The 21,025-nt window shown below is 37.6% G+C and overlaps 1 protein-coding gene across 6 annotated transcripts in view; it reads left to right on the top strand.

Annotated features, from left to right (window-relative positions):
- Pds5b (PDS5 cohesin associated factor B) overlaps window positions 1–21,025 on the top strand; it is a 161,326-nt gene that overhangs the window by 105,784 nt on the left and 34,517 nt on the right. For 5 of the 6 annotated variants that reach the window (XM_057764239.1, XM_057764238.1, XM_057764242.1 and 2 more), the window contains exons 18-21: window positions 196–301; window positions 6,021–6,181; window positions 13,087–13,210; window positions 15,786–15,944. In XM_057764239.1, coding sequence (XP_057620222.1) covers window positions 196–301; window positions 6,021–6,181; window positions 13,087–13,210; window positions 15,786–15,944 — 550 coding nt within the window. The remainder of the gene's footprint in view (window positions 1–195; window positions 302–6,020; window positions 6,182–13,086; window positions 13,211–15,785; window positions 15,945–21,025) is intronic. The other variant, XM_057764240.1, reaches the window with a different exon arrangement.

Genomic DNA, 21,025 nt, shown 5'->3' with positions numbered 1-21,025 from the left:
TATTTGAATGGGTAAAGGAAAGAACTGATTCTGAAAAGATATTTTCTGTAATTTGTTTAACAATAATGTTTGGTTAACAGTCATATAAAATATTATGCAATGTGTAGTTATTTAATATTTAGGGACTTTCCTCAGATACTGCTAGTGTATTACAGTCGACAGAAATAATCCTTTCGTTTTCTTGTCATACTTCAGTGCTCTTATCAAGCAAGTGAATAAGTCAATAGATGGAACAGCCGACGATGAAGATGAGGGTGTCCCAACTGATCAAGCTATTAGAGCAGGCCTTGAGCTGTTGAAGGTAAATACTTCCTAAACTTGTGTGTGATTAGACATCTGGGAGTTTTCACTGTTGCATTTGTTTATTTTGTACGTGTGTGCGCGTGCGGGCTCATGTATCATACAGGGCCTCACTGTATGTCCAGAACTTGCAATGTAGACACAGGGATCGGCCTAACTTGCTTTCCAAATTCTGCTTGTTCTTAAGGTTTGCTTCTGAAAGTTTTATAACCTAACAAGAAGGATTCTTGGTTTTTAAAAAAATAATAATTTAGAAAATTCTCCCTGTTTCCTGCTTTCATTGGTCATCAAACTTATTAGTCTAGGAGACTGAGGACCTATTAATGAGGAGGGGCTGCTCTGATACAGAGTGAGTCTTTTAATGACTATGCACATGTGACTTCATTGTTGACAGCTAAGTTCTTAAAGCCTTTTGTTCATAAACACTAGTTTTAAAATTTCCTTTTAATTAGCAATGTTTAGTTAACATGCAGTTTTATTTAGTTTAAAATCATGCTGATTGTTCTATTTTTGTTTTCCTCATTAAAGCAGTTTTCAGTGGTTCCCTCCCCCACTTTCTTTTCTTGTTTTCTGGTTTCTTTGGAGACAGGGTTTCTCTGTGTAATCCTGGCGGTTCTGGAAGTCACTTCATAGACCAGGCTAGCCTTGAACTCACAGAAATCTGCTTGCTTCTCCCTCCTCAGAGCTGTAATTAAAGGTGTGCGCCACCAGGCCTGGCAGTAACAAATTTTTTTTTTTGTTATTTTTTTGGTTTTTCGAGACAGGGTTTCTCTGTGGTTTTGGGGCCTGTCCTGGAACTAGCTCTTGTAGACCAGGCTGGTCTCGAACTCACAGAGATCCGCCTGCCTCTGCCTCCCGAGTGCTGGGATTAAAGGCATGCGCCACCGCCGCCCTAGTAACAAAATTTTTAAGTGTTGGTTTTCAGCTGTTACTGATAGGAACTGAGTGGTTGGGGAATATTAATTGCTTCTGAGTGCTTCCTCCCATGTAATAGACATTTTGTTAATGTGTGACAGAGGGATACATCACACCACACATTATCTTTTAGTGCATACTGGCTCCTAGCTAAAACAATAAATGTGAAATGGTGACTACTCTACTTCAGTGTATCATAACATTGCTGTTTTCTTATTGTTGGCTTTTTAGATTTTATTCTTATAAACAGTACTAAAGTAAATATTTTTGTGTAATGTCTTTTTTTTTTTTTTAACCTAAAGTCATTACTGGGTTCAGGAGAATAAGACCTTTGAAATTGAAATACACACATAGAATTAAAACTTTTTTTTAAAAAGATTTATTTATTATGTATACAGTGTTCTGCCTGCATGTATGATTGCATGCCAGAAGAGGGTTGCTGGGAATTGAACTCAGGACCTCTGGAAGAGCAGCCAGTGCTCTTAACTGCTGAACCATCTCTCCAGCCCCAATTAAAACTTTTTTTGTTTTTTTTTTTGTTTGTTTGTTTTTTTCGAGACAGGGTTTCTCTGTAGCTTTGGTGCCTATCCCGGAACTAGCTCTTGTAGACCAGGCTGGCCTCGAACTCCCAGAGATCCCGCCTGCCTCTGCCTCCCGAGTGCTGGGATTAAAGGCGTGCGCCACCACCGCTCGGCCACAATTTTTCTGTATAAATTTTTATGTCCACAGATAAATTGTATATAAAAAAAATTTTCATATCATTTTGCAGAGAATTTGTTTCTATATGCCATCTATTGTGTGTGAAGGTACCAGGTTTTTAATGTTCACAAGCATATCATGCTGCAGTTTTAGAAAATGTGCTAATCTGCTTAGTACAGGCAGTATTGTATGTAATTCCTGCAATGTTACTACCTTCTGTACATTAACAATTTCTGTTTCCCATTCATTTCTCATCCTTTTTCATATCTACTGATACCCCAGTCTTTTCTTTTAAAATTTGGTTTTAATGAACCTTTAAAAATTTTTCTTTGCTTTTTTATGGGAAATACTTGATGAATAAAAGCTATTATAATTAGGTTTTAAACTGTGGCATCACAATTTATACTTGTGAAAAGTAAGTAGAATGTTATTTGGTTAGTTTTGCTCACTTTGACAAAGTATCTAAGAAGTATCTAAGAAGGTAAATTGAGGGAAGGACCATCCTGGTTAGTGATTTCTCAGACCTTCATCCAGAGTCACTTGATTCCATTTGTCTCTTAGCCTGTGGTGAGGCAAGACTGTCATGGCAGGGGTTACCTTGTTTGTAGACTGGAGAGATGTTTACTTTGTAGCAGATGAGAAACTCAGAAAAAAGGGTATGGGGACAAGATATATACACTTCCAAGTCACTCCTTAGCTGTGAATTCATCAGTGAATTAATCCATTGTGGAAGTTAGAATCCTCATGAACCAATTAGGTTTCAGATGCTCATCATCTTGTAACTAAACTCTTAATACAGGAGCCTTTGGGAGACACTTTCAGATTTAAACTATATTATTTTACCCTGGCTTCTAAAGCTCATGTTCATCTCATATTGCAGAATGTGTTTTCCATTGCCATGGAGCTTCAAGGTTTTTGTAGTTTCCTTGTTTTTAAACACTTCAACTTCAAAGTGTTTGAGAGTCAAGGCACGTCTTTGCTGAGAGTACCTGTTAAAACTCAAAAACAAATTGCATGTTCTCAATGTGCACAAGGTATAAATGTCTGTCTGTTTCAAAAGGGAGGAATGGGTACATTGAAAGGAGAGATTGGACTGAAACAAGATCAGATCCTAGCAAGGCAAACTCTGAATCTTGGAGTTCTATGTTGAGCATCTGTGGCACACAGTATGAGCTTCAAAGGACTTGGGCGGCCCTCTCCTATACCTTTTCTTGCTATAGAACTTACCGTCATTCTTAAGGGCTGCTTCTGTGAATTGCCTAGAATTTTCCTCAGCAGACATTTTGTGGTCTGGCATCTTTGACTTCCTAGGGTCTTTGGTACAGCAGCCCAGGGTTCACTCTCAGGGGGCTTCCCTGAGGGAATCTGATGCTGCTTTTAAATCTGCAGGGAAATTTCCTTAACTCACAACAGTTGCATTTTGCATATCTGAAAAATTACGTGAGAGATGCCCAGGTTTGCCATCAGATCAAGCAGGAACAGAGCATACTTTGACTATGTCTGCAGCATTTTGTTGGGAAATGATTTCTGGGGAAACTACTACTTATATGAGCAGGGCATGTTAGAATTTTATTGCTAAAGCCTTTCAAGTGCATGTTCTTAAGTCTGGGCTGGGGATCTGGTTATCCCTCAAGGCAACTTTTCTGTTGCTCCGACACAACATATTTGTCTTCTTTTTACCATCTCTTCAGTTACCACATCTTCAGCACACCTGTCCTTATAGATTTATAAACTGCAGATTTTTTTTTACATCCTTTGTTTTATCTTTTTGTGCCTTGTTTTTGCTATAAAGATGACTAAAAGCAGTCAGTAATCTCATGCTAAATTTCAAATACCAAATTATCTCTACATTTTTCCTACCACCACTTTTAAATATAACTCACACACATTCTTGGGGCACCAAAAAACCCAGACAAGTTGCCAGACTTTAACATGGCTGCCTGTCTCTAGCCCAGTTCCCAGTAGAACCCTTGGTCAGACCTATAGTCCTTACAGTTACTGTCAGCATCTGTTCTTTCAAGCTCCCACTGGAGTCTCTCAGTGAATTCCAGGTAAGGCATTCTAGCCTTTTTCTAGCCAGTTTTCACAAACTTTTCCAATTCTTCCCATAAATTAGCTTCAAAGGTTTCTGAACCTCCTGATTAGATGTGGTCATAGTAATGATGCCAGTTTTCAGTACTTATTTTCTGTTTTCGCCAGCCTTTTATCACTGTTAAAAAAATTCTCGAGAAAACCAAATGAAAGGATTAAGGACTTAATATACTCATAGAGTCAGAGATTTCACTCCATGGTCACTTGTCTTTATTGTTTCTAGGCCTATGGTGGGTAGAAATATAATAGAAGGGATACAGAGTAGATTAAAGCTGCTTATCTTATGGCAGCCAGCAATCAGCATCACAGTAGAGTTATAGCCTTCACAGGCCAGTTACCTACATTTTATATTTAAGCCATATGAAACCATAAACTATGTTTACTCAAATTACATTGAGTATTCAAAATGCTATATTAGTTTCCTGAGTGATTTTTATTCCTACAATCAAATCTGTCATACATTTCCCTGAAATTTCTATTTATTTTATTAAAGTTTTAGCTTGCTTATTTGCATCTTTGTATATATCTCTAAATAACATTGTTTAGTTTGATTATTTTTAAATCTTTAAAATATGACACTATATAGTATTATTTTTTTTTTTTTTCGAGACAGGGTTTTCCCGTAGCTTTTGGTTCCTGTCCCGGAACTAGCTCTTGTAGACCAGGCTGGCCTCGAACTCCCAGAAATCTGCTTGCCTCTGCCTCCTGAGTGCTGGGATTAAAGGCGTGTGCCACCACCGCCCGGCACTATATAGTATTTTTGTTATTTACTATTTTTACATTCTGTATTTGAATTCCATTATTCTACATTTTTAACCCTATAATAGGACTAAGATGGCTCAGTGGATGAAATGTTTGCCCTGTAAGTAGGAGGACCTGAGTGTGGGTCCCCAGGCTGGTGGGCATGTGTCTTCAATTCAGTGTGTAAGAGTCTCCACCTACTGAAATTGTGAGCTCCAGATTCAGTGGGAGACCCCATTTGGAGAAACAGAGGTGGAGAGTGATAGGAAAAGATAGCCCAAGTGACCACCACACACTCACAGACAGATGCTCCCATATATGTGCACCCCCCCACACTGATGTCCAAAGTTTTTTTTTTTAATTTTAATTTAAGCACAATTAAATTATTTTGAACGGATTTATGAAGGGGTGTTTGATATGATTTTCTTGTACTGGATACGTGGTTTTCTCAGGATTATTGCTTATCTATTGCCTGGTTTTGTTTGTTTTTAGACAGGTCTTACTGTGCAGACCTGGCTGGCTTTAAACTCATAGATCTCCCTGCCTCCTGAATGCTGAGATCAAATATCTGCAGCAGTAGGCCCAGCTCAATTGCAGGGTTTTGTTTGTTAGTTTTTGTTTTGGGGACAAGGTCTCATGTAACCTAGGATGGCCTTATGTTGCAGATAGTTGAGGTTTGCTGTTTTATCCTCATATATGCCTCCCTGATGATAGAATTACAGGCAAGCATCACCAATTTTGGTTCTGTGCAGTGTGGGGATCAAACCCAGGCCTGTGTTCCTGCCAGGCATGCACTCTTCCCAGTTGAGCTACATGCTGTTGCCTTCTTTAAAGTCTGTTACAATCTGTGTCAGGGTTCTTGTAAATGCTGATCTTGTTGCTTCATCTTTTTGTTTGATTATTTTCTCTACTGCTTTTACAATGTTGATTTGGTTATTGTACTTATAGTGCGTTTTTTGATCGGGTAAGTACACATTTCCTAATTTACTTAAAAAATTCTTACCTAGTTTCTTCTAATGGTTATTTAGAAAAAAGAATGATGCTTTATTGTATTTCTTAAATCTCCTTTATTCCTACCCTCATGTCCTTCCCCTGGAAAAAAAATAAGGATCAATAAAAGTCCAAATTGACTAGAAATATATTGATATTGCGTATAGGAACATAACATAGTCAGTCTTGAATTGATTGTTGATGTATGATTTCTAATGTGTAGTTTAGGTATATATTAAAAACATGAAAAGATTTTGCAGATAATGTTTATAAACCCTTTGTAGGTACTTTCTTTTACACATCCCATCTCATTTCATTCTGCTGAAACATTTGAATCCCTTCTGGCTTGTCTGAAAATGGATGATGAAAAGGTGGCAGAAGCTGCCCTGCAAATTTTCAAAAATACAGGGAGCAAAATTGAAGAGGATTTCCCACACATCAGATCGTGAGTTGAGCTTTTTCTAATAAATACTTTGGATATATTGTTTCTTGAGTTCTGTAGTAATTGAGTTTAGAGGAAAGTTGTATGCTAATTATATTATGCTATAACTTCTTTCTTTTGTGTGTGTGGGGCTTTCTTTTGTGTGTGTGTGTGAGGCTCGGAATTTTGAGACAGGGTTTCTCTGTAGATTTGGAGCCTGTCCTGGAACTCAATCTGTAGACCAGGCTGGCCTTGAACACATAGAGATCCACCTGCCTCCCAAGTGCTGGGATTAAAGGCGTGTGCCACTACCAGCCGGATAGACTTCTTTCTTGTGAAAAAGCATTGGTTGATATTTTAGATTTGTAAGATAGAAGACAAGCATGGTACATCTTTATAATGTTTCAGTGTTGCTTAAAGACTTAAAAACCATTTGATAAAGTAGTGTTTCTGGTGTACAATAGCACAGAATGGATAGTTCACATGGGTCTAAGGCACAATAAGAAATTTCAGAGGGGCTAGTTTATACGTGTGTGCATGCGTGCGTGCGTGTGCGTGTGTGTCTGTATGTGTGTATACACCTTGCAAACTCACCTGTGCCTGACACATGGGCAGGTCAGAGGACAAGTCTCAGGAGAGTCAGTTGTCTTCTTCCTTGTGGGATCCACAAGAAATGAACTTAGATCATCTCATGTGCACTGTAAGTGCTTTTAAACCACCAAGTAATCTTGCTGGCCAGTGTTCTCTTTCATTAAGGGTACTCCATTACTCTTAGGACAGAGCACTTCGTACGGGCTAGGAGAAGAACATGGAATACTCATCTTTATGGTAGTTAGTGTTTCAGTGCTCTAGTATTTCCAACAATTGGAAATTGATAGGCTCTAGAGAATTTCTATAAAGTGCTAGCAGTGTTCAAGATTCTATAATCTCCCTATAGCATCTATCTTCATTATTTCTGTCATCACTTGCTTGTTGTCCAACTTTCTTCCCAGTTTCTGGAGAGACGATCCCACATATGGTCCTTATGTTGTAGGTGATTTGGTTTCATGTCTGGCCGAGAACTGCCCTTTCAGGGAGCTGTGGTCAGGGTTGGTTGCTTCTTCAGAATTGTCTCTGTTTTTTTTCGTCAGTCCACATTAAGCTAACTTTTAGAGGAATGTGTAACTTTTGCTCTTCTGTTCTGGTCATGTGAACTGAAGTGAAATGAAGAAACCATTGGTAAATAGAACAAAGGTATTATTTCAGTGGTAATCCAAACCTACCCAAATTGGGCGCTGGCAAGACAGGGATGAGGCAGTGGTAAGAGCATTGGCTGTTCTTGTAGAGGACCTGAGTTTGGTTCCTAACACCCACATATTGGTTCACAGCCATCTGTAACTCTAGTTTCAGGAAGTCTGACACCCTCTCCATGGGCACTAGGCATGCACATGTTATACATACAAACATGCAAACAGTCATCCACATAAAATAAATCTAAAAGCAAAAAGCCTACCACAATTGTATAACGATCGTCTCTTTGGTAAGAGTAAGCAGCACTAGTGTTTGGAACTGTCTTGCTAACTTGAGTTCATGATGTATGTTTCTCTATGGGATGATGTTCTTGCTAGACAAATCAGATCATAGAGAAGAGTGACTTTTCATATGGGCTGTATGCAACTATATATCATATGTTGTATATTCACCTGGTAGTCTATCTCAGTTAAACTGACTGCTATTCAACAGAATGTGATTATTTATCTAAGTGAAGAATCAGATATCCAGACAGGCAAGTCGTTGTAGGTCATAGCTAGCAAGTAGCAAATGCATGATTTGAATTTAGGCTTGATTCTATTATCCATGGAACTATTTCCCTTTGGGCATAGTTTCTATTTTCTTATTTCTTTTTCTTCCTGACTCTTTTAATTAGCGTGCAAGATAATGGTTCTCACCATACAACACATATACAAACATACACATATATTTATTACATATTTGCGTCTCCTATCCTTTTACCTTCCTTATATTTGCCCATTCCATAACATAAAATCATTTTTTTCTACTGAACTCTTGTTGACCATTTTGGCTATTGTGAGTGTGTAGTGATGGAGGAAGGTCATTGGTTAAAAAATAAAGAAACTGCTTGGCCCTCATAGGTTAGAACATAGGTGGGTGGAGTAAACAGAACAAAATGCTGGGAGGAAGAGGAAGTGAGCGCAGATTCAGGGCAGCTCCTCTCAGAGCCAGATGCGATGCAGCCAGCCGCCAGGTCAGACATGCTGAATCTTTCCTGGTAAGACTAGTGATACACAGATTATTAGAGATGGGTTGATTGGGATATGAGAATTAGCCAGTAAGGGCTAGAGCTAATGGGCCAAGCAGTGTTTAAAAGAATACAGTTTGTGTGTTGTTATTTCGGGACGGGAAGCCATGCGGGAGCCGGGAGCCGGGGTGGCCGGACAGCTCCCACTACAGTGTAGCAGTAACATGAATTTGTAGATACGTCTATATCATACTTAAGATTGTTTCTGCTATGTACCCAGGAGAGGTACAACAGGATCACTTGGTTAGTTCTAGTTTTAGTTTTGTGAGAAAACTGCGTACTGATTTCCTTACGGAACCCTTCCAGTTCACATTGCCACCAGCCATGCATAAGGTTCCATTTATCAGATATCCTAAATACCTCTTATTTCTTAATGAGCCAGAATCTTGGTGTGTCTTAGTTAGGGTTCTATTGCAGTGAAGAGACACCATGACTACAGTGTCTCTTATAAAGGAAATACATTTAAATGGTGCTGGCTTACATTTTAGAGGTTAAGCTCTTTATCATCATGTGTGACATGGTGGCGTGCAAGCCAACATAGTGCTGGAGAAGCAGCTCAGAGTCCTACATCTTGATTCGTTGGCAACAGGAAGTGGTCTTTCTCACTGTACTTGGCTTAAAGCCTGTCCCACATTGACATACTTCCTCCAACAAAACCACACCTACACCAACAAGGTCACACCTCCTAATAGTGCTATTCCCTTTGGAGGCCATTTTCTTTCAAACCATAGTATAGTTTTACTTTACATTTTTCTGGTGGCTAAGTAGATTGAGTACTTTTCCAAGCATTTTTTTTTCTTAGTTTAGTAAATGTCTATTCAATTAATTTGTCCATCATTGATTCATTTGGGAGATGGGGATGTTTGTTTATTTGGAATTTTAAGTTTTGGGATACTTTATAAATTCTAGATACCAATTTCCCGTCAGATACACAGGTGGTATTTTTCCCCTGTTATGTATACAATTGCTGTTGTTTCCCTTGTTGGACATTAGGTTTTGGATTTTATAAAATCCCGTTTCTTGATTCTTGGGATTATTTTCTGAGCTATTGATTGTTCCAGCCTATGCCTGTATCCTGAAGCTTCCCTCTAGAATTTTCCTAATCTTGCTATTAAGATCTTTAATCCAAATTTGTTCAGAGTGAGATTTTTCAGCATGCTGAGGAGATCCAGTTTTTCCTGTACCAACTGAGGCTGATCTTTCTCAATGTATGTATGCTTTTCTCACCTTCATTAAAATTTAGGGACTGTGTTTATCTTTTGAAACATTCTCTCATGACTACGTTTTGCTTCGTTTGCTTTATTACTTTTCTGAATAGTGATGCCAGTTTGATTAGCTTCTATTCACTCTTAAGTCTGCGAATGTGTTCTGTTGAAGTATGTTTCTTTGATACAGCAGTTAGCTGGGTCTTGTTTTATTGTGCACTCTGCTAGTCTGTCTCTTAATTGCAGAGTTAACAACATTTGCATTTGGTTAGTGAGAAAGGTTTGCTAATTCCTGAACTTTTTACATTATTTTTCTAGTTGGTTGGATTAATTCGTTCTTTTATTTCTTCCCTACAGTAATATTAGTGTGTTGAGCATAATAGATTTCTTCCTAGGTCTTCTCTCTTCATCTTTTCCTCACATGAAATTGATTTCCTCTGCTGTCTTGACTGAGACTGTTTTTTCTCTGTGCATGGTGTTCCTCTTGGGTTTTTTGCAGTCTTATTGTGTGAGTTTTTCTTGAGACATGTGAATGTTTGTTTACTTCAGGTAGAATTATTAATTACAGACAGAAAAAATCTACCCAAGTTTAACTTGGTGAACCATTGAGTTTATTGGGTTATCTAGAGGGTTGTGGGTGAAAGGTTGTTTATAGGAGCTCCAGTGATTCAAAGGCAGTTGCATCGCCAAAGCCATCCTGAGAGACTGCTGATAAAGTATGCCTGGAGCTTTCTGCCCTCTGTTGTGTAGTGCCACTGGGGAGATTCCCCATAATGTTTCCTGCATTTGCAGCCCTGTGGAGGCCTTTCACTGTGCCTGATGGGTTTCATTAGGCTCTTGATCTTATAAGGAGGAAAGGTTTCAGTTCTGTGAAAACAGCAGCACTACAGCTGGGTTGGTGATAAGGTGTTGCTTTAGTTCAAGTTTGTTTTGGAATGTCCTTATCTCCTGATCAAATTTGAAAGATACTTTTGCTGCATCTAGGAACCTGATTGGCAGTAAAATACATGAATCTGCCCCTCTGGCCTTAAGCAGTTTTTGTGGGGTGGTCTGTTAAAATTCCTGTGTGTTTGTATTTGTGGGTTTATGTTTCCTCCTATAGTTTTAAATGTATTAACTTTGTTTTACCCTTTCTTTGTCTTGATTGTGATGTGTTCTGGAGAAGTTCTTCTCTGGTCATGTCTATTTGGGGTTTTAAATCCCTCTTGTACTTGGATGCCCATTTTGTTAGGTTTGGGAAATAGTCTAAGATTTTATTGAATAGACTCTCTCTGCCTTTTTTATTGACGTCTGCATGGATCCTTACCTTGGCATCTTGATCATATCTGAGTGTTCTCGGAACTTGTTGTCAGGATCATTTATTTACTTGTTTTCCTTTTAATATCTGAATGTAATATTTCCTGGCCTTGTCACAGTCTCATCTGTTCTTTGGTCTTTTTGGTCTAGTCTAGTGATTGATGTTTCTGTTGCATTTTTTTTAATCTGATTCCTTAACTTTTCATTTCCTTCATTTCTAAACCTCTCCCTCCTGCCCAAAATTCTAGTTCCCTTTTTGACTTTCTCTTCCATATTACTGGCATTCTTACCCATTTTGCTGGCTTTCTCACTGTGCTGCTGACTTTTCTTTTCCATCCCCCCCCCCCCCCGACTAACTTCATTCATCATCTTATATCCTCTTTAAAATCACTGATCATTTCTACAAATAAACTTTGGACTTCTTCATCCAGTACTTTACCCGTTTTAGTATCCTTGAGTTCAGTGAAGGGCTTATGGTCTTTTTGAGGACTTTTGTCTTTATGTTTCCTGTGTTTCTGAGTTGTGATTGACATATTATTTTGGTTCTCTTGTAACCTGGGGATCTACTTAGTGAACAGCTTGCTCCCTAAGGCTCATTTCCTAACACTCCTCAGAGAAGACAAAGCAAACTGCTATTTTAGCAGGTATATCAAATTAAACAAGATACAGAAAGATGTAAAATAATTAACTGCCACTAATAGATCATCAGTGACATAAACTGAAAATGGCACACATGATATAAAATGTGCAATGGGGCTGAATCATTTAAGCAGATGTAGATTAGCAATCGAGTGGATTAAGGAAGCAGCCAGGAAAGGGGGGCAAAAGGAACTCATTGGTATTTTTGTAGACTTCCTTCTCATTTTGCTTTATTTGGGCATTTTTGTCTTAATTTATCTTTTGCTTATGTATTTTAGTTTCTGTTTGTGTGTGTGTTGCTTGTTTTTTAAAGAAAGAAAAAAACAAAATTGGATAGGAATGACATGATCAAAAAAGGAAAGTGGAAAGTAATGTTGTGAAGGTGAAGAGGAAGGAACAAGAGATTAATTAATAAGCAGAACAAAGGAAAGAAGATTTCTCAGTAATGAAAAATACTATGCATGTTAAGTCTAAGGAAGGAAATAGAAAGTAAAATATAGTCTAAAATTTTATTTTTAAGAATAATAAAATCAAGTCAAATAGTACGGGAATACAGGTGAAAAAAAAGGAGAATACATTACCAACAGTGAAAAACTATAAACATGTAGATAAATGTTAAAAGGGAAAAATATAAAGTCTTAAAAAAAGCCTTTTTAAATTTGAAGTAAGTTAACACTAAAAAGTATATTAAAATAAGAAACACAGAGGGGGGAAAATCCCAAAATATGTTTGAATGGCTTCTTCAATTATGGGATGTCCACAAGAGCCATCTTCACTGTAGTCACTTTATAGTTATGGTCTTCTGCTGGTCACACTTAGTTTGTAGTCTGTGGGCTGAGCAGATTATCCCAGTCGAGGCTGGAGTTGGTAAACATAACGGTAACTGATATTCTAGCTTGGATGTATTTCCTAAGTGCACTGCTCCAGCCACCAGCTGCGTTTTAGCTTGTCAGTGTCTGGTCCATCTTTCCTGAAGTGAACACGGGTTGTGTTGTTTACTTGAGCAAGGGCAACTTATCAGTGGCTACACCATTTACATCCTTGTCAACTATTTACTAACTTCCTGTGACTACTTGGGGAGGGGGAAGACCTTCTGAGGGTTGTTGTCCCTTCCCGCCACCCCATAGAATGTTGATAGACTCAGTCTTATGCAGGTTACCACCCCTACCTACCTGCTATGGTTTCATGGATGCAACAGACAGGTCATGCCTACAAAACAGTATTTGACAGACTCCTTCTATCCCCTTTGCTCCCTCCTGCAGTGTTCACTGAGCGTTGGAGCGGATGATCTAGATGTCCTGTTTAAGACTAAGCATTCAACAGTCCCTTGTTTGACAAATTACAAATTTCTGTATTAACTGTTCCCTTTACACACAGAAGCTTCTCTGACCTTGGTTGATGTAGTACTAATCTGTGGGTATAAACATAAATTACCTTTTTTTTTTTAAATTGCTGCTTTTCTTTCCTTTTTTTTTTTAAATTTTTTTTAGAGCCTTGCTTCCTGTATTGCATCACAAATCCAAAAAAGGACCACCTCGCCAGGCCAAATATGCCATCCATTGTATTCATGCCATATTTTCTAGTAAAGAGACCCAGTTTGCACAGATATTTGAGGTAATGAAAAAATTTTAATTCATATAAATACTGATTTTGTAGAATATTCTCAATTAGAGTTGTTTTATATTGTGTATTATTAGCATTTGAATTAGTAAAGCCAACATCAGCAGTAGTTAAGATAAGAAAACTGGTTTTCCATAGGCTTAAGGCTACTTTAGGTTCAGAAGTCAAATACTGCATGATACTTTTTGATTCTGCTGTATGAATTAGTGTTTAGAGTTTTCATTGAGTGATTTTTTTTATCATCATAGTCAATGGCTATAGTAATGAGCTTACTCTATGAGTTTATAAGTTTAATGGTTTGGATTCTAAATGCAAATTGATCCTAATTGGTAAACAAGTTTAGATTTAATGACTGAGCTAACCATACTAACATGAGGTGTATTTTTAATGTTTTATACTATTTTCTCTACATGTTAATTAACTTTCACCTTGAGAAGTTGTTCTATTGCAACCAACTATGCAAATAGTCTTTAACATTATTATTAAAACAGAAGCTAGCAGAAAAGTCTGTAAGAAATGATTCATAATTTTATGTCTGGAGCTTTGAATGGAAGTCAGAGCATACTGAACCTTCTACCATAAATATTTTGACATTTTATCTCTGAGGTACAAACTTTTATGGTTATTTTTATCATATTTTCATGTCTCGTGTTAAAATAACTGAATAGATTATGTTCTGCATCTTCCAAATAACAGCTTGATTTCTGTGGCAAGTAACTTATCTTCATATATATACATTTGGGGATGACTGTTTTTATTTATAAAGATGACTTCATTAACTAGTGTTGATTATAGGAAAATTTTGTTTTTATTGATTAATCTTTCTTTTCCTTTAATGATGGTCACTCTGAGAATAATACTGATAAAACTTGACTTTGAAAAGATTCTCACTGTGTCGCTCTTATAATGGAAGGTTTGCTAGCTTTTTGAGAACTATTTCCTAGTGGTCACTAGTCTTTTTGCGGTTGCCAGTACTCCGTGATCTGGCCAATAGTTTTCCTCTTTTCAAAAATAATGTCATTGATGTATTGTGGAAAATTATCAACTAGCAGTAATAAAATAATTAAAGGCATATTTATGCACCATGTTTTGTTTATAGTATGACCAGAGAGTGATACTTAGGTCTGGACACAGTGGAAGTATTGAGGGAAATGACCAGGAATAGCAAAAGGTCAAGTTATCAAATGTTCTTGTTGGTCTTGTTGTAACCTCATATTGCCCTTGTGTGTTGGAAAATCATAGTTTATATTGCTTGTCAAGTTTGTAATAGTTGATGTACAGTGTTAGAACATAGAACCTTTATTTGCCTTTTGTGTATGTATTCCTTTGTGTTTATGTGTGTGCATAAGCATGTAGAGATCAGAGGTCAACACTGCATGTCATCCTCAATTGCTTTGCACCATGACTTTTGAAATAGGGTCTCTCATTGATTCTAGAGCTCATTCATTCAACTCGACTAGCTTTCCACATAACCTCATGGCTGCTCCTGTCTGCCCTTACAGCGTTGGAATTACATATGTTCTCAGCCTTTTTATTTATGTATGTTGATGGTCCATATTCAGTTGTTGATGCTTATGCGTTAAGTACTTTACCCACTGAGCCACTAAGCCCTCATATTTTCATTAAAATGAAGCATTGGTGTTCTGATAAGTACTCTATTTCCATTATAGCCAGCTTCTCTTTCCGCAGATACTATATGTTGTCACTAATTACTCTTCCAGAGATATTTTATTCATACACAAGTAAGAATGTAACAAACACACATTTTGTGTGTCTTCCTCCTTAACACTTAATGATGGCATATGTAATTGAGTATTTCTTCTGATTTTCCTGTTTCTAAGGTTTAACAATACTCTTCAGTTATCATTCTAAATGAATGTGACATTCTTTTATTGTAATAAGATACTAATGGTTTGGTTTTACATCAGATGAAATATAGTCTTGTTATAGAACTTAGTATTTGATGTTATGATTTTCAAAACACCCAAAATTCAGTTAACTATACATAGGAAAATTTTGTTTCACTCCTGAAAATTCAGTTTCAGTGTTCAAAAGCTTAGAGGCAGCACATATTCTTTCATTGTGCTCCTGCTGGAGTCCTGCCTGCTGGACCTATGTCAAGTAAGTAGAGTGTGTACGCATGGAGAAGACACAGTGCTTATTCTGCCACAGTGCGGGCAAGTGTGGCCTACTTCATTTTCATTCCCACTTCTTTGACCAGATCAACATAGCCTCCTCCAACCACAGAAGAAACTGCAACATGAAATCTTCTTTACGCTTTGGAAGGAAGAGCAGAGTGGATATTGATTAGCCCTAGCAATCTTTGGCATTCATATACATGGTCATAAGATATATGCTATAAAATACGATTGATGCTGAAATGCTTTTTTACCTATTGCTAAAATGTGAGTTGAACAGGACTGAAACTGTTTAAACTTAATATCTTGTAAACATCAGTTGAGTTGCTACTTACACAGGATCTAAAACTTCTGTAGTGTTCATAATTCAAAGGTGAAATACAGAAGCAGTTTATAGAGAAGTGAATATGTTTTCTATCCTTCATTTCCAGCCTTTGCATAAAAGCCTAGATCCAAGCAACCTGGAACACCTCATAACACCACTGGTCACTATTGGTCATATTGCGCTTCTCGCTCCTGATCAGTTTGCTGCTCCTCTGAAGTCTTTGGTAGCAACTTTCATTGTGAAGGACCTACTCATGAATGACCGGGTGAGTTAGGTTTTTAGATTTGTTATCTCCATAGTGTTCTATATGTAGTTTCTATTAAAGAGAGGTGGAATACATAACAACACTTCTACTTGGTTGCTTTCATTTAAGATTTTCATCGGAAATAAAGTAACATTGGCACATTTTTCTTTGAACATGGGCATTTGATCTGAAATAGACCCCTGGAGAGTTGTAAAATAACACCCAATTGTATTAAATTATATAAGGACATGGAGTTTTGATTAAGTGGTAGATTTTTGGGGAGAAGACAGATAGGATCTACTATGTGGCCCTGGGTGGATTTAACTGGCCATGTGGACAAGTTCGGGCTTGAAATCAAAGAGATCTGCTTGTTTGTGCTCTTGAGTACTGGAATTAAAATTGTAGATCGGTATACCTGACAATTCTTTTGATAACGTTGGAGGGGTATACTAAAGATTGAACCTAGGATCTTGTGGGGCAAGCACTTTGCCACTGAGCTACATCCTAGCCTAATTTACTTCTTAATATGAGAAGTAGAGATAATTTGAGGGCCTCAAATTTATATTCAGCAATGTGGATTTGGTCTCACTTCTGGCAAATAATTAGCTCTTGTCAAATCATTTTGGTCCAACTGGAAACTGGACTTCAGGCATTTTTGATCAATGGTTTTGTTTTTCTGGTGCTGGGGATCTAACCCAGGAGCTCATGTGTTGCTAGCACTATTGAGCTTCACCTATCCTTGGCTTCAGTTATTGATAAGTTGCTGTCTTTCCTTTGTGTCTAGGGTGTATTTATTTGGGAACTCCCTAAAACTCTCAGATACTGGGCCCATGATTCCTAATTTTACCCCTTACGCCCTGTGACATGATGACAGGATTAGTGGACCTCTTAGTGTCCTCCTTTTCTCCCCCCCCCACACTTTTTTTTTTTGTTTGTTTGTTTTGTTTTGTGTTTTTCAAGACAAGGTTTCTCTGAAGCTTTCGTGCCTGTCCTGGAACTAGCTCTTGTAGACCAAGCTGGCTTTGAACTCACAGAGATCCACCTGCCTCTGCCTCCCAGAGTGCTGGGATTAAAGGCGTGCGCCACCACTGCCTGGCCTCTCCTCCCACTTCTAGAACAAGAAATCACTTTAGTCAGAAAAGTAATCTCGATGACAGGCTCAACTCTCTTGAGGGATCCCTTCTTCTGAGCATCTGCCCTGCTAATTGTTACTACTTTGGTAAATTTTTTTTGCCTATATACTGACTTGAAAAAACCATCTGGTCTACCCTTCTAATTGTTCCAGTAGGAAAATTGTTAAAAATAATCTAGTTCTGTCTTGTCAGAAATTAAATTCCTTTATGTTACCATTAACCTAACAATGTGTCCTGTTTTAAGTCATATAGGATATGGGCAAAAGAAAATTGTTACATTTATCCAACTTATATTTAATAATACCATTCACTCATGGTTTTATTGCTCGGTAATCTTTACTTTCTATTTCCTTCCTGTTCTGGGTACCCACTGTTCTGAATTTGGAGTTTGTTCCTCAGCCTAAAGTATTTATCACCTCATACTCATCTCATACCTGTCTGGATAGCATATTTCTTTAATTTTGTTTGTTCTTGAGTCTTGCAACAATCTGTCATGTGCTCTGTGCGTACATCCTTAACTCTGGGTTCACTGCTGTACCACTTCTCAGTTACTGCTGACGTTTCCTACCAGCATTTGTTGTCAGGTAGCTCAATCTCTGCCCACCTAATAGATACAAAATTATATATATATATATATATTTTTTGGTTTTTGGAGACAGGGTTTCTCTGTAGCTTTGGTGCCTGTCCCGGAACTAGCTCTTGTAGACCAGGCTGGCCTCGAACTCCCAGAAATCTGCCTGCCTCTGCCTCCCGAGTGCTGGGATTAAAGGCGTGCGCCACCACCGCCCGGCCAAAATTATATTCTTAATTTGCTTTTCCTTTGTCACTAGTTAAGTTTCTTTGGTTAATTAGCACTTATGTTGCCTTCTTTCTTCAACTACTTACAGTGTCCTTTACATGTTAGGCAATCTTTGCTGGATACATGTTGCAGAATAGTCAGTCATACACGGTCTCATTTACAGTGTATATTTTCACCCTCTTTATGTTGTACTTTGAATAAGTTTTAAATTTATCATTTTTCTTATTATTTTCACATCCTGTGTAAGTAACTTACTCTGCTTTAATGTCATAAAATAGTCTCCATGTTTTGAGCTTTAAGCTTGCCTTTTGTCATTAAAAGTTTTAGTCCATCTAGAATTGGTTTTGGTTTTGTGTCACAGAGAAGCCCTCTCACCTTTTGTAGTTCTCATTGGGATTATAAGACATTCCTTCACAATTTATTGAGCGTTCTTACTTTCTGCTTGTCATCCCTTTTCTTTGTTTATCTATAAGATGTCTTTCGTTAGCACACAGTTTTCTCTTAAAAGGGAATTCTGTATACTCTTACAGACCTTAGGTACTAATAATGTTTTTAAAATTATGCACTGTGTTTTGACTTTATATCCATTTCTTGCTAAAAGAGCTTAATTTTTATTTGTAAAGGTTTTTTTCTATATTTGAATATTTTATTTTGGTTTCATCTCGCAGGTTTTAAAAGGCAGGCATACACGTATCTTCAGGTCTTCGGCTTACAGCTCTTAAACTCTTTTAACAGTCTTCTTTTAGTTAATTTTGGTATTATGGCTACATAAATTCATAGATTTTTTTTATACTAGTAATAAAAGTAATGTATGCTAGTGGCCTGCTTGTGTCAGTACCAAAATAGAATTTATATTTTGCTTTTCATTTCTACCTACCTACTTTTCTACCAAGTAGATTTCGTTCTGCTGTGCCAGTACCTTTTTTTTTTTTTTTGTGGCTACTGTAGTCATAGTTAAATCCATCTTAATGTCCTCTGTTTATAATCTGTTTTAAGTATTCATATTTATAATTACTGATGTGGATTATTTTATAAGTTCAATATCATAATATATGTTATCTTTGGATGATTATTTCAAACTATATTCTAATTTGAGGGCCTTATGTCTTGCATTTTGGTGTTCACCTTTGTTCAATAGAAATATATTCCAATTACTCAGCTACAGAAGATTTAAAGCATTGCCTTTTGTCATCTAGTTCTGCAGTTGAGAAACCTGCATTGATAAGATTATTGCTTCTTTTATGAAACTCTTGAGCTGTGGGTTTCTTCTTGGCATGCTTAGTTTAGAAATTTCATCAGAGTGAACCCCACAGGACTCCTTTCTAATGATCTCAATGCCATGTGATGAGACACTTACTGACTCTCCCATTCTATGTATTTAGAAATTTGTGTTTCTGGGTGTTGGGGTTATCTGTTTCATTGCCTGGGCCTTACCTGAGTTGATACTTAATTCCTATTTTCTTTCTTTTTTGACAAACAATTTTTTTTTAAAACTATTTATTATTTATTATATATACAATATTCTGTCTGTGTGTATGTCTGCAGGCCAGAAGAGGGCACCAGACCTCATTACAGATGGTTGTGAGCCACCATGTGGTTGCTGGGAATTGAACTCAGGACCTTTGGAAGAGCAGGCAGTGCTCTTAACCACTGAGCCATCTCTCCAGCCCCGACAAACAAATATTTTACGTTTATTTATGTAATAACATGGGGGAGGGGAACTTGTGCAAACATGTCATGGTGTTTTGCATGTTGAGATCAGAGGTCAACTGGAGCATATTGGTTCTCTCCTTCTACCATATGGGTCCTAGAGATCAGATTCAGACTTTAACCCTGGAGACATGTCACCAGCCCTGAATCCTCATTTTCTGGTTTGTTGATAAAAATAAGATATCACTTGTTCCAGTATTGTGTTCAACTCTTCACCATCTTAATTTACTGCCTGCCTTTGTAAATTCACGTTCCACAGTACCTGCATCTTTCCTTGGGGTTATTTTATGGTTGTGCTGAAAGAAACTTTTTTCTTGCTCTCTTTTTTGCTTATGTTGAATCTGCCTTTTAGAAAGTAAAGTCCTTATGCTGTGTTAATATTGTACCATACCTTTTATTTTCCAGAATCCTATGATTGTGTTCTTTCTGCTGCTCCTCCTTGTAGTGTATATGTGTAGCAAGGGGGTGGGGGATGGCACATACCTTTAATTCCAGCACTTGGGAGGCAGAGTCAGGTGGATCTCTGAGTTTCAGGTTAGTCTGGCTTACAAAGTGAGTTCCAGGACAGCCATGGTCTTGAACCGCCCCCCCTCCCAATTTTTTTATTTTATTTTTTTTATTTTTGCAGATGGGATTGAACCTACTTACCCATGTCATGAACATACTATACCATTACTCTATATCTCTAGCACTTTCCTTTCCTTTTCTTATTTTAAGGGGGGGACGACGACATGTTATTTCACTGAGTTATCCAGACTGGTCTTAAACTCCTATAACCTGGGCAGGCCTTGAACTTGTCATTCTCCTGTCTCAGTCTCCTAAGGAGCTGAATTACAGACTTATGCCACAAAGTCTGGCTAAGAGCTTTTAAAATACCTTTTCTCTTGTTTAAAACTACATTTCTTGTGTCTGGTGAGGGAGCTCAGTGAGTGTTTGCTGCACACAGCATGGAGAGCAGAGTCTGACACACTCACTTAGCAACCAGGTGTGTGGGCTTGTATTCACAGCCACAAAGCTGGTGTGATTCCACAGCCAGCTACTTGGACATAGGTAGACCACCCCAGGTCCTATGGAGAGACCTTGTGTCGAATAACAAGTTGAACAGCTTCTGAGGATATAGTTTGAAGTTCACTTCTTGCCTCTAGATACATGAGTGCCACACATACACAAATGCACACACTCTTCTTAGGATTTTTATCCTTGTCTTTGCTTGCTGGCCTAAATAATTGAATCATCAATCTTTTGAAAGGGTCTACAAAGTAGGTTTTGTGTTATAAAATCTATCCTGACCCACACCTACAAAGGATATTCAAATGCTCCAGCCAGGTGCTGGTGAGAATTTTGGTTTCAGGCCTATTTAGTAAGTAAATGGGGTTAGATGAATCCTAAATATTCGCTATCATTGTTAGAAAGGTAAGAAAAACTATTTTTGTTCAGTAAATTTTTTTTTAATATTTTGT

This window comes from Chionomys nivalis, chromosome 3 (assembly GCF_950005125.1).
Source record: "Chionomys nivalis chromosome 3, mChiNiv1.1, whole genome shotgun sequence".
In the NCBI taxonomy this organism is placed as follows: domain Eukaryota; kingdom Metazoa; phylum Chordata; class Mammalia; order Rodentia; family Cricetidae; genus Chionomys; species Chionomys nivalis.
Note: the sequence above shows the minus strand (reverse complement) of the source record. Positions and strands in the feature narration are given on the sequence as shown.